We start from the raw sequence: 13,126 nt of genomic DNA, 5'->3' as shown, positions 1-13,126 counted from the left end.
GCAAACAGTGTTTATACTACACGTGTGTGGTATTGCCGTGAGCGGTATAGCAAGAGCAACAGTTCTAGCCCCAGACCTCCTGTGTATCTCTAAACCAGTGTTTCTCAACTCCAGTCCTCATGGACCCCCAACAGGTCATGTTTTCAGGATTTCCCTCAGATGAAACAGCTGTGGTAATTACTAAGGCAGTGAAACTGATCAAATCACCTGTGCAAAATTAATGGAAATCCTGAAAACATGACCTGGAGTTGAGAAACACTGCTCTAAACTGATAACCTGTAACGGCTTTTAAGGCATCACCTATGGAGATTTTTAGGTATCGTAGTTTGGCACCATTCCACAGGCATATGCAAATTTAAAGTGTGACATGTTAGGTATCTATTTACTCAGTGAAACATCATCTTTTATATGTTACCAAATGTGTGGGTGTTGTATTGAGTTTTTGTGTACACTAAAATTTATTAAATTGTATCTTTTACCAAAAATGTAAAGAAGGAGAATGGGAAGCCGCACCATCTGAGTGTAGTATTGGACATCAAGAGTTTATTAACACGTGATTTGCAATTCACATAAGAAACAGTAAAAGCTTTCTTTAAGCATAAATCACTGATGTCATAGCACCGATCTGGTCCCACTGCACACAGGCACCTCAAAAGCTATCCTCGGTCGTGCTGGTGGCTCCCAGTTCTTCCTAGTCTGTGTAGGTACACAGAGTGAGCGGCAGTGACATCACTTTCCAGAGGTTGAGGCAGTGGGGGTGGAGTGGGTAGAATTACAGGTGAAGCATCTAGGGGGCATGTTCTCCAAAGCTTTGCCAATAAGGTATACACCTATAACCCACGGTGAATGAATACTTTGCCTGTGTTCTGTACTGTACTCCAAGATATGGAATTTACAGGCATGTCAAAATTTCTCGTTTGGAGTTCTGCACCTTCTGCACATCTTAGCAAAACTGCACTTTGGTGTAAACCAAAAATGAGAATTCAGCAGTGGAAATCAGCATGTTGGAACATTTCTTATATCTCTGCCTACCACAGTAAGATTTGTGATCAGATGTTGTATACGCCTCACTGTCCCTTGTGCTGTAACTGTATGATAAAAGTAAGGGTGAGGTTTCATCATGAGTCAGTAAAAAATAATCTGTAATTTCTCCTATCGGCTGCAGATCACAAAATGCACAAAGCATAGACCTGTAGTTCCCAGCCACTTGTTAATGAAACTGTAGACACTTATTTGACGCTGGTTTAAGACAAAGGACATTTGCAAATATGAATTGTAAGTCTTTTTATCAATCAGTGACATTCGCTGATGTGCAACTTTTGTTTATGAAAGATGACCAATTGCAAGCCATGCTTTGACACTCTCTCTGGTAACTCTCTGGAACAATCTGACTCCGCCTCACTAACCATACTGATTAGTAACTGTTGAGACAATATATTGGTCACATAGGATGTGCTTAGTTTGCAGTTTTTCAGCTCACCCATGTATTTTATTTTATTTTTCAAATGAACAGTTATGTTGACCATAGAAGATCAGCAGGCAGACTCTCCCATTTACACAAGTGAGGTGGATGGAGGAATCCTTCCTGCTGTGCGATTGTATTCTGACAGCAGGACTCCTCTGCTATCAGAATACGCTGATTGGCGCTGCAGCCAATTGAACAAACTAAAATATACCAAAACCAGCTTGAGAGGAGTTAAACATAAGATCGACTCCTCTCAAACAGGTACTGCCATAGATGGAATAAAATGTATCCAGTCCTTGTTGATCCAGAACAGGGGCGGACTGACAACTCATGGGGCCCCCGGGCAATAAGGGATCATGGGGCCCCTGTGTCCTTGCCCAAACTCAAAAAAGCCTATGAAAAAGGTACCAGGGGCATCTCATGGGGCCCCCTATTGACCCCGGGCCCTCGGGCATTGCCTGAGTTTCCAAATGGTCAGTCCGCCCCTGATACGGAAGAATTTTGATCCATCTATGCCTGGCCTAAGTTGTAACCATTGTGTTGCTCTGCAAAGCAAGAAGCAGAGCCTGCACATTTAATGAAAACATTACTCAATATACAGATATTGTTATAAATGATACACAGAAACACTGTTTTTTTAAATAACATATTGGTATTTATATTCAGTTGATCTTTGTGTACAGGATATTCAAAAATCACAGCACTCTACATTTTAATTTTTAAATAAGAAAGATTCTTAAACAAGCCATTCTCATAATTACTGTACAATACACTTTTCACCTTGGAGATTGCAGATCTGGTAATAGTAGTAAGTCACTGTGGCCATGGTTCTTCCAGGTGCCTCAGAAGGCTGATGAATCCTTCCTGATTGATGAAGAAGCCTTAAACAGAGTTTACGGGACTCCAGTGTACCAAGGACACCGCGGCACCCTCAAGAAAGGCCCATACCTTAGATTTGGTTCTCCCTCTCCTAAATCCAAACCAAGGAGGCCTAAGGTTGTAGAGACTGTAAAAGGCAAGTGGCTTATGTTTTCTGTATGCCATATCTGCTTAAAATAAGACTGTGCTTTTAACTGCTAGCCTTTTTTTTCTTTAGGAGTATTAAAATTTACAGTTTTGTGGTTAAATAGATTAGCATTACCTTGTGAGCACCAGACCTAAAGCTGCAAAAACTGTTGCGATCTACAGCGGGTGTCAATATTAATGCAATGACATCCCAGGCACAGGTTCACAAACGCAGTATGCTTGTCTGCACCGTACCACATGGTACAATAATACCATTTGAGCCGCTTGCTATGCATTTTTTAAAGTAGTGCATGTACTACTTTTGGTGTGGTGCAGCGCAATTTCAGTCTGTTCGAATGAATGGACTGAAATCTCACGGCACCCAGATCGCATATGAATTCATGGTGTGAACCAGCCCTTTAATTTCTGCTGCTGTTGTTGAGAAATAAGAGAAAATATGAAAATATTAACCACTTAATAACTGTCCTTTTAGTAAACCATTATATAAAATATAGTGCAGTGATGAATATAAATAAAATTATATGGTAGTTCAATAAATGTTCATAGAAATCTTTTTCTGAACCATAAAAAGCTTCCTCTCCTGAGATACACTGATGGCAGAAAATATGTAGCAAAAATGCGCACTCACCGACCGTGCATTAGGAATGCGCATATAAGTGACCATCAACCCGAATGGCTGGCAACAGGTGGTACATCCCTCAGGAGTAGCCTTGGGTGAAGTAATGCACAGCAGGGCTCAGAGATCTCCTTAAACAGCGAATGGACAGCCTAGACGAATGGGCTCCCTCCTCTGGATAATAGATGAGCTGGGAAACTGCTGCTGTGAATCTCCTTACTGCAGTGGTGATTCCATTCATATGTGCTGCCGGTTTCTGTGTTCACTTATAGGCGTCGCCTTCAGGATATATTGCTGCCTACAGCGATTAGACTGTAGGGCAGCACAGGGTATAACCCCTCCTATGACCAGCGTATCTTAATATTTTTTTTAGTGTTTTAGGAGGTTGAACATTTTTCTTTAATAGCTTTTCTGTTTAACCTCTTCAGGACAATAACAAACATGTCTGTACTTACCTGCTGTGTGCAGTGGTTTTACACAGAGCAGCCCGGATCCTCCTCTTCTTGGGTCCCCCGTAGGCTCTCCTGGCTCCTCCGTCCTGTTGGGTGCCACCACAGCAAGCAGCTTGCTATGGGGGCACCTGTTGCTCCGTATGTCCATTCACACACGGAGTCGAGGCTTGGACCCGCGCCCCCTATCCTCATTGGCTGACTGAGAAGGTAAAAAACCTTGCATTTACAACCACTTTAAACAAATTCAAGGCTGCAGTAGCAGCTGTGAGCATGTTTCTATTCTGTTTAGTCAGCTTTTGGCTATTTAGTCATTCTGCCACCTGGTCTTCTATTCACATGTTCTCCAAGTTCAACCAGTTAGACGTTTCTGCCTCGTGTAATACCAGCTTTGGGTATAAAGTCCTGCATGCAGCTTTTTTGAGATGCAGGCAGTTGCCTTTTCCATGTTTTTTTTTCACTGGGATGGTAAGCGGTTGTTTGCTGTTTTGCCCACCAGTCAGTTGCACTGCTTTTGGATGCCCCAGTGTTTAAGACTTCTTGTTTACCTTAATGGTTGAGAGACAATAGGATTTTTATACTTGTTGTAAAATCCTTTTCTTAAAGTCCATTGAAGGACAAAAGGTTCCACACCTTTGTGTTTATGATCATGCATTTGATACTGTTTAAGACACTAGCAAAAAAATGAGATGTGCTGGTAGTAGGAGAGGCTATACTCATTGCTGGCATACATTATCTTTTGTTGTTAATGTCAAATCTTCCTGTAGGTGACATTTTAACCCAAAAATGTTTGACTTCATCTGTCTCTCACTGGGCTACAGAAAAGGATTATACAGTGAGTACAAAAATCCTATTATTACTTGTCACTGGTTTATGACAATTCTGTTTTTAAGATATTTCATGTTTACTGTAATCTTAAGCAATTTACTGAATATTCTTTTATATTCTAAATACCAAATACTTTCTGACATGGTTTGTATGGGTGACTACAGATAATTTTTCTGTACACATTAAAAAAAAAACTAAAGTCTTATCGTATTCTCTGCATGTATTTTACAGGTGTGAAGGTAAAGTCAACCAAGATACAGACAGATTCTCCTGAGACTGCGATGGCAATTGTCAGGCCAAAAGCACCTGAATTTTCTTTGGCAAAGGATTTTAGGCCACAATATTTATTCATTCCCTCTGCTGAACCCAGTACATCATCTGTTCCTGTGGAGGGACAGCTTATCTCAGTTGCGATTCCTCTAGGTAAAGTACTCCCTGAATTACTCATACTGTATATAGGAGAGAATCCACCAAAGTTCGCTTTTATTTTGTTTTCTGCTGTCCAGATGCAGTGTCTCATGAAGATGTTACACATAGAAACTAGCAGAGCGTAATGTTTACTCTTCCATTCTGTTCTTGGTCTCTTTGGTTGCTACAGTTGTTTTAGGCAGGCCTACAAATGATTAAAGCCGGCCATAGATGGATCGAATCTCGGCCAGTTCAGCAGGGACCGTCTGAGATTCGATCCGTCTATGACAGACTGGTTGCACTGAAGTCGATACATCAATCTACTTCAGTGCAACCAGCCTGACAGATTTTTTGCATGCAGTTATTGCTGGTTGCTATAGCAGACAGCAGTAATCAGTGTGTTCTGCCAGCAGCTAAGACTTTGCCCCAAACAAAGCACAATAGTGCACCGAGAGGGATTTCTTAAGCAATGATGATGCAATTTTCTTTCCTGCAACCACAGGAAAGAAAAATTGCAAATTTTTCCCATCAGCACAGTCAGTGTTGATGGGGGAAACAAGTGACTTTCTTTCCTGTGGTTGCAGGAAAGAAAATTGAATCATCATTGTTTAAGGCAGGGCTTAAAATTTTGAGTCTAGACCTACTAGCCAGGCACAAACCTTACTCTCCACCAGTTGCCCCACCCAACTTTGCCCAGGTCCGCCTCCAATCCCCCCCGCCCCCCCAACCCTGTCCCAGCCCACCCCCCAGCCCACCCCCCAAACCCACCCCCCAGCCCTGCCCTGCCCCCAACCACGCCCCCCTTAAAGCTTATGAAATTACATTTTTCTTTAGAATAGAGTCTAATAGAAAGCTGGTTTACATAATCAAGTCTCATATTGGATAAGAGGCCAGACTGAGCCTAGAACCTATTTTATGAAACCTATATAAACGTGTAATGTGTATTCACAGCATCTCTGTTATTACATTAGAAAGTCACATAACACATGTTCTGCCATTAAAGTATTAAAAAAGGACACAACGTGTTAATAACTGGATGTAAGGTCTATCCATAGACATAGGACAATTGTCACCGAATCCTGGCAGACTGCCAGAGGCATCCCCTGGTGACCATTTGTTGCATATACTATGTGTATGTTCATGTCACTGATATGTAAAGGTATGACACCATGTCTGGTGAAGACAACTCAGTATTCTAAAAAGCTTGCACTAAAGTATATTAGGTTAGTTAGCAAAAAGGTGTTACTTACATTTTCACATCCTTTGTACTATCTATGGCTAACGTGGCATATTATTATTACCGTATTGAGTGCAGACACCAAGAGAAAGCACTATGCAAGTTTTCAGGTACTACTAATAGCTATACAATATGTACAATAGGGTGTTTAATAAATGATTAAACTTCATAAAAACTGTAGGAGTGGAGGATGGACCTCTAACCGTACACAAAGAATGTACAAATAACTAAACATAAACTGAACAAAATTTTCACAGACCATACCCAAAAATACTTCAAGGTCCCCCAAGGCGGTGGAGAGCGGGCCTCTCCTTGAGACCCCCGTGGCGGTGGAGAGGGTGTCTCCTCTCAGCGGAGGAGAGCAAACCTCTCCTGCACCTGTCCCCTCAGCGGCGCTGCCAGTGTAATGGTGGTGTCGAAGAAGCCAGAAACCGGAAATTGGAAACCGGAACTCGGCTTCACAATGAGGCTTGGAGCGCAGGTGCAGCCGCTCCATCCATCATCTGTGCTCGCCGCTCGCCACACAGGAATTTCTCCTCGCATTTGGCAAGTGGCTTTTTCAAGCCCTCGTTTAAGGCATCAAACCCATTGCCACAAACATAGCGTACAATGTGGTTGAATTTTCTGTGTGTTTCTGTGTTTGAGACCATTGAGTAGTGCCGGGACAAGGTCATTTGGTACCCAAGGCAAAAATGGCAAACTGCATCAAAACTGTGGTCACCACACTGTGACAGCTTGTGGCTTCACAGATGGGTGCCCACTGCGCATGTGTGAGTCGCGCTGTGCATTCTCATTGGTTCGGCAGTCTTCTGGGACCTGTTAAGTTTCCCAGGAGACTGCAGGAGGAAGGAGGGGGCCGAACTTCCTGCTCACTTCGCCGCGGCAAACTGAGCCAGAAGTGGAAGCAGGTACCTGTCAAAAATAGGTATCTTCTCCCCCCAAAGGTGCCAAATATGGCAGTGGGGGGGGGGGGGAGGAGACAAATAAAGAGACTTTTGAGCGGAACCCTACTTTAAAGTGTAATGTCAACTGAAACCTTAACTATCTTAACATTGCCCTCTCTCCTCTCATAACACTCATGCTGACTAACCTGTGTAAAAAAGATGTATATACTTACCTATTTTCAGGTTGCTCCGGTCCAGTCACATGAACTCCATTGTGTGCCACTGGCAGCTTCAGGGGAGAGGAGAACCATGTTCCATGTTCCTGCTGTTGTTGGCGCTCCCCCCTCTACCTTGTGTATGCTGCCAGCTGACATGGAAAATTACGTGACTATAAAGGAGCAGCTTGAAAATGGGTTAGTCAGTGTAGGTGATAGGAGGTGAGAGGTGGCATTTTTAAGGCTAGTTAGTTTAAAGCTGAAATTCCACTTTAATTTTTCTTTAATTTTAAACATCCCTCACCATTAGTAGTCCGTGGCTTCTTGAAATACAGTAGTGTTGTGTTGTTTTTACAGTGACCTGGAATGGGGGGCGGTGGTGGCGGGGTTAATTAATGCCATTAGTAATGTGCAGCACTCGGGTGAACTTACTGTTACTAGTCACTGATGCATTTGTGACTGTTAATTAACCCTTTGTGCTGCATTAGTGGCACCCGTGCTGGTGTTAATTAAACCCATTTATGCTGCATCATGAAGGGGTTAATAAATCCTGCCAGTAGCGTCTAATGCAGCAGAGTTAATCACCAGATAGTAGAGTTCCTTGCACAGGATTCAGTCCTTCCACAATAGTACAGGCATTAATTGAATCAATCGGGTTTAGAATGGAACAGTAGTTAGTGGCATATAGTGATAAGCAAGCTGTACTAACCAGGTAGCATGTACTAGCAGGGGTTAATCAGCAGATAGTGAAGTTCCTTGCACAGGATTCTATCCCTCCACAATAGTACAGTTACTAAATGTATTGGCTTGGCTGGGGCGGAGCCTAACTATGGCGGCGGTGGAGAGCTCGCGGTAGGAGCTCCCGCCTGGATCCCCTCCGACCGATCCCCTGTTGACTCATGAATCCCCCTGAAGGTATGGTGCCCTAGAAACCAGAGACCTACCTTGGTCTGGTGGGCTCCTTCGGCCGAGTGGCGGCCCGCGGGAGGAAGAGCGGGGTAACGGAGACCAGCAGAGAGCGGCGTGGAAGCTGACTGTGGTTGCCGGGAAACAGGGAGGTGCGGCCGGGACATGTGACCGACTGCAGTGCATCCCTGGGAGGAGAGGAAGCCGGCTGGCCGGCCGACAAGCTGGAGACAGAAAGCCATGGTTGGAGCCCTGTGGGGGTGAACGGAGGAGGACTCCCTTCCAAACAAGGAAGGGGGGGAAAGCCCTGGAAACTCCTGGAGGGTCCCCCTGTGAGCAAGAGAGCCAATTCATCGGAGGAGCTGGATAAATCCCATGAGAGGCGCAGGGAGGGTGAGTGACTCCGGCTGTTTCCTCAAAATAAAAAAAAAACTGTGATGATAAAAAACTGTGATGATATGGGAGGAATTGTGTTAAGCTGAAGGAAAGCAGAGAGCGAGAGAACAGAGGGGACCCCCAGAGAATATAAAGAAGAGAAGAATATATGGTGCTGGTAAAGAAACACACAGAAAGTTAACAGACAGGCCTGGGATTTCCAGTTCTATATCACATAGATTTTTTTTTTTTTTTTGTGAAACACGAATTCATGAGCAAATAATAAAAGGTCCAGGAGCAATGAAGAACAAAAGTGTAAAAGGAATTGGGCCTAAAGGGACCCAAACGGGTACAATTAAAAGGTACACATCCCTGGGAAACGGGACCCCGGAAAGGCCCCAGAGCAGAAATGACAAAGGAGATTTAGAATTAAGTATTCAAAGTAGCCCTAAACAAGTAATGGATTTGGACAGTAGTAATCAACAAATATCAGAGACAGAAAAAGACCTACAAATCCCAAATAAAAAAGAGATGACAGAAATGTTTAAAGAATTGGAGAGAACAATAAAGCAAGAAATGGTAAAAATTCGGAGTGATCTGGGCCAGCTGTTGTTAAGAGTGGAGGAAACGGAGCAGAAAGTTAAAAATCAGACCCAGATCATATACAAACTAGAAAACAAGATAATCAATATGGAAAAAGTTCAGGAAAAATTGTGGTATAAGGCGGAAATCCAAGAGAATAGAGAAAGAAGGAGAAACATAAGGATAAGAGGGGTACCGGAAAGCCTAAAAGGAGAACTAATGGAAGAGGTGGTTGGCAAATTACTGAACTATATAATGGGAAACTCTGATATGGAAAGGATCAATATAGAAGGAATCTCCAGAAATGGGAAAATCCAGGGGAACCATGAGAAGGATAGGCCGAGAGACATACTGGTTAAATTTATGGATCTGCAGCAAAGGGAAAGAATTTGGAGGAAAACTAAAGGAAAACCAGTAATAAAATACAGAGAAATGGACATTCAAATATATGCAGACTTGTCATCGGAGACTCTCTGGAGGAGACGAGCTTTGAGGCCTTTGCTGGAGCAGATGAGAAAACAGAAGGTGCAATATAGATGGGGGGTACCGGAATGTTTAATAGGATGGAAAAACGGAACAACAGCCCATTTGAGGTTCCCAGAGGACTTGAGAAACTTTTGTGATAGACTGGAAATGCAGAGAATTGAAATTAATGAATGGAAAGAAGAACATGGGGGAATTGGACTAAGGAGAGGGGATGAGTGGAGACTGGTGGAGGGGGGGAGGTAGGGCGGAGGGGGGGGTGGAGGGGAGAGAGGGTTGTTTTTTTTGTTTTTTTTTCCTCTCTCTGCCCCTCCGTGTCCCTAATCTGTCTCTTGTTTCCTCCTTCACTCCTCTAGCTTTGCTATAACTCTCCCCCTTCTTGTTAAGAAGTACAAGTAGAAAGGGGTCAATGGGGAGATCTGGACAGAGGGGAGGCTAGCCATGGGAGGAGTGTAGCCCTAAGGACCAAATCAAAGGTGGATGTTAGTTCCACAAAAGATGAATAGGCAAAGTGAAGGCCTAAAAAGAGGGGGGGGGGGGAGGGATGGTGGTGGGGTTGGGGGGGAGGGGATGGAGGGGAGGGAGAGGGGAGGGATGGTGGGAAGAGAGGGAGAATGGGAGGGAGGGTGGAGGGGAAGGGAGTTGGGTGGGAGGGAGGCAGGGGAGGAGGTATTGGGTCAATACTCTGCATGACAGAAGGGATAAAGAGGAAGAGGCAATCTGGAAGAGAGTTGGAGTTAATTGGGAATGATGGAAGAAATACAGTTTATAACCTATAATGTGAACGGGCTGAGTTGTCCAGGGAAGAGATTTAGGTTGTTTAATGAGTTACATCATAGGGCTACGTCAGTGGTATTTTTACAGGAGACGCACTTTGAGATAGAGGCAAACGTGAAATTGAAATCCAAACACTACCCAACATGGTACTATGCAGATTCTCCAATTAAAAGAGCAAAAGGGGTTGCAATAGGTTTGGCAAAGAATATGAGATTTGAGCTGGAGGATAGAAGAACCGACCCGGAGTGGAGGTTTTTCTTCTTAAAAGGTAGACTTCAGGGGATAGAGTGTACTTTAGCCAATATATACTGCCCTAATAAAAACCCGGAGATGTATATGAAGGGTCTGTTGAAAAAATTAATGGAATTTAAAAAAGGGCGCTTGATAGTAGCTGGAGACCTAAATTTCTGTATGGACCCACAAAAGGATAATACCTCTTCCGTGCAAAGAGAGGGGGGGTAGGTCTCTGAGAAATTTGAAAAAAGTGATGCATGAATATCAACTAGTGGACACCTGGAGAATAATGCATATGAAAGACAGAGACTATACCTTCTTCTCTAATGCACATGAGATATACTCGAGATTAGATTACATCTTAATAGACCATCAACTTATAGATCATCTGGTTAAAATTGACATAGAGACAAGGACGTTCTCGGATCGTGCTCCGGTCGTAATGAAAATGGGATGGGGAAGAAGGTGGACGGGAGGATTAGGGTGGAGGTTAAATGAGGTTCTTCTTCTGGATGAGGATTTAGTTCAGAAAATCGAGAAAGAGATTAAGGTATACTTTAAGGAGAACGAAACAGAGGAAGTATCGATAGCTACAGTCTGGGAAAGCCACAAGGTATTCATAAGAGGACTCTTGATAGCGGCAGGAGCAAGGAAGAAAAAAGAAAGAAGAGAGAGGGTCAGAGGGCTTTTAAAAGAAATATTGGACTTGGAGCAGATCCATAAGAAGAAAATAACAAAAGATACAAGACAGAAGTTATTGGATAAAAAAGATGAGCTAGAGAGGTTGATGGATGAGGAGAAGAGAAGAGTATACAACAGGGTTCTGAACGAGAGATATAGATGGGGAGACAGACCAGGAAGATATCTAATGAGAGCTTTGAATAAAAAGAAAAATAGGAATTATATAGAAAAGATAAAAAGTTCAAAGGGGGAGTTGGTCCACTCAAATAAAGAGATTATTAAAGTGTTTACGGAGTATTACAAAAAGTTATATAATATTAGTCCCCAAGGCCCGCTAAAAGAAGCTCAAGAGGGAATTAATGAAAAAAAGATGATGTACTTAAAAAATGCGGGATTACCAAAACTAAGTGAAGCACAGTTGAACTCCCTAGACGCAGAAATTTCCCAGGCAGAAATTAAAATAGCATTAAGAAGCACTGGGGGGGGGAAAAAGCCCAGGCCCGGGTTGGCTATACAGTTAAGTACTATAAGAAATTTAGTGAAGTACTGTTACCCAAGCTGGAGAAATATATGAATGCTCTGGGAGGTGGGATGGAAGTGAGGAGAGAATCCCTACAGGCCCATGTAGTACTTATTCACAAAGAGGGAAAAGATCCATCTCAGTGCTCCAGCTATAGACCTATCTCATTATTGAACACAGATACTAAACTGTATGCAAAGGTGTTAGCAAACAGGTTGAGGGATCTGATGCCTGAATGGATCCATGGAGACCAGGTGGGCTTTGTACCGGGGAGAGAAGGTAGAGAAGATAACGGCTTGAGAACCCTGATGCTTATTCAGAAAAGTAGAAAAGGGAAAGCCCCGGTGGTGCTCTTGTCAATTGATGCAGAGAAGGCATTTGATAGAGTGGACTGGGGCTTTATGATGGACAACTTAAAAGTGCTGGGGATAGGCGATAGAATGCAAGAGTGGATAAGTAAATTATATAGGGAGCCTACTGCAATCATCACGGTAAATGGGGAGAGATCAGAACCCATTGGAATGTCTAATGGTACAAGACAGGGCTGTCCACTGTCCCCCCTGTTATATGTATTGTCACTCGAACCTCTGTTGTCAATAATAAGAAATAGTGGATCGGTAAAGGGAATTCAGATAGAATCCATAGAACATAGAGTAGCGGCCTTTGCGGACGACTTATTGTTCTATGTGGGGAATCCCCGAATAACTCTCCCAAATGGAGAGAAAAAGAGATAAAATATCTAGGAATAAAACTCACTGCCTCATCTAAGCATTTGTATAGATTAAACTATATCTCTTTGATAAATGAGAGTTAAGGGAAGATTTAAAAAGACTAGAAGGAGGAAATCCATCCTGGAGAGGACGTATAAATCTAGTCAAAATGGTAATTATGCCTAAAATACTGTATAGATTTCAAATGGTACCAATTAAAATTCCAGAAGCCTTCTTTAAGATAATGAAAAAAATGTTAACAAGATACATATGGAAGAATAAAAAACCTAGAATAGCATATGAAACATTGAGTAGGACTAAAGAGAAAGGGGGATTGGGTCTACCAGATGTCAAGAGATACTATAAAGCAGTGGTTTTAGCAAGAATATATGACTGGACATTTTTCTAACCATAAGGGGAAAAGTTGGGTAACAATTGAAAATGATCTTAGTGGCATTAGATTGAGTCAGATGATATGGGTTCCACCACAGTTCAGGGGAAGTAAAGAAAGCACAAGTATCTACACTTTAAATGTCTTTAGGGTATGGGACAATTTACACAAAAACATGAAATGGGAATTTAATTCTATATTAATGCCTCTCACAAATACTGAGTACTTTCCCCCGGGAAAGAATAAGATATCAGGGAGATGGTTTAGAAAGGAGGATACCCAACTGAGAGATGTTTTGGTGGATGGGGAATTGAGATCACTTAAAGATTTAATAGAGAA

At 42.7% G+C, this 13,126-nt stretch overlaps 1 protein-coding gene across 4 annotated transcripts in view; it reads left to right on the top strand.

The window, feature by feature from the left end:
* KIAA0586 (KIAA0586 ortholog) overlaps positions 1–13,126 on the top strand; it is a 253,660-nt gene that overhangs the window by 82,757 nt on the left and 157,777 nt on the right. For all 4 annotated transcript variants that reach the window (XM_089661119.1, XM_089661118.1, XM_089661120.1 and 1 more), the window contains exons 15-16: positions 2,303–2,480; positions 4,616–4,807. In XM_089661119.1, the coding sequence (XP_089517245.1) occupies positions 2,303–2,480; positions 4,616–4,807 (370 nt within the window). The remainder of the gene's footprint in view (positions 1–2,302; positions 2,481–4,615; positions 4,808–13,126) is intronic.

This window comes from Staurois parvus, unplaced genomic scaffold (genome assembly GCF_062004578.1).
Source record: "Staurois parvus isolate SC_StPar_1 unplaced genomic scaffold, SC_StPar_1.0 ptg001316l, whole genome shotgun sequence".
Lineage (NCBI taxonomy): Eukaryota > Metazoa > Chordata > Amphibia > Anura > Ranidae > Staurois > Staurois parvus.
This window is presented reverse-complemented; position numbering and strand designations above follow the sequence as displayed.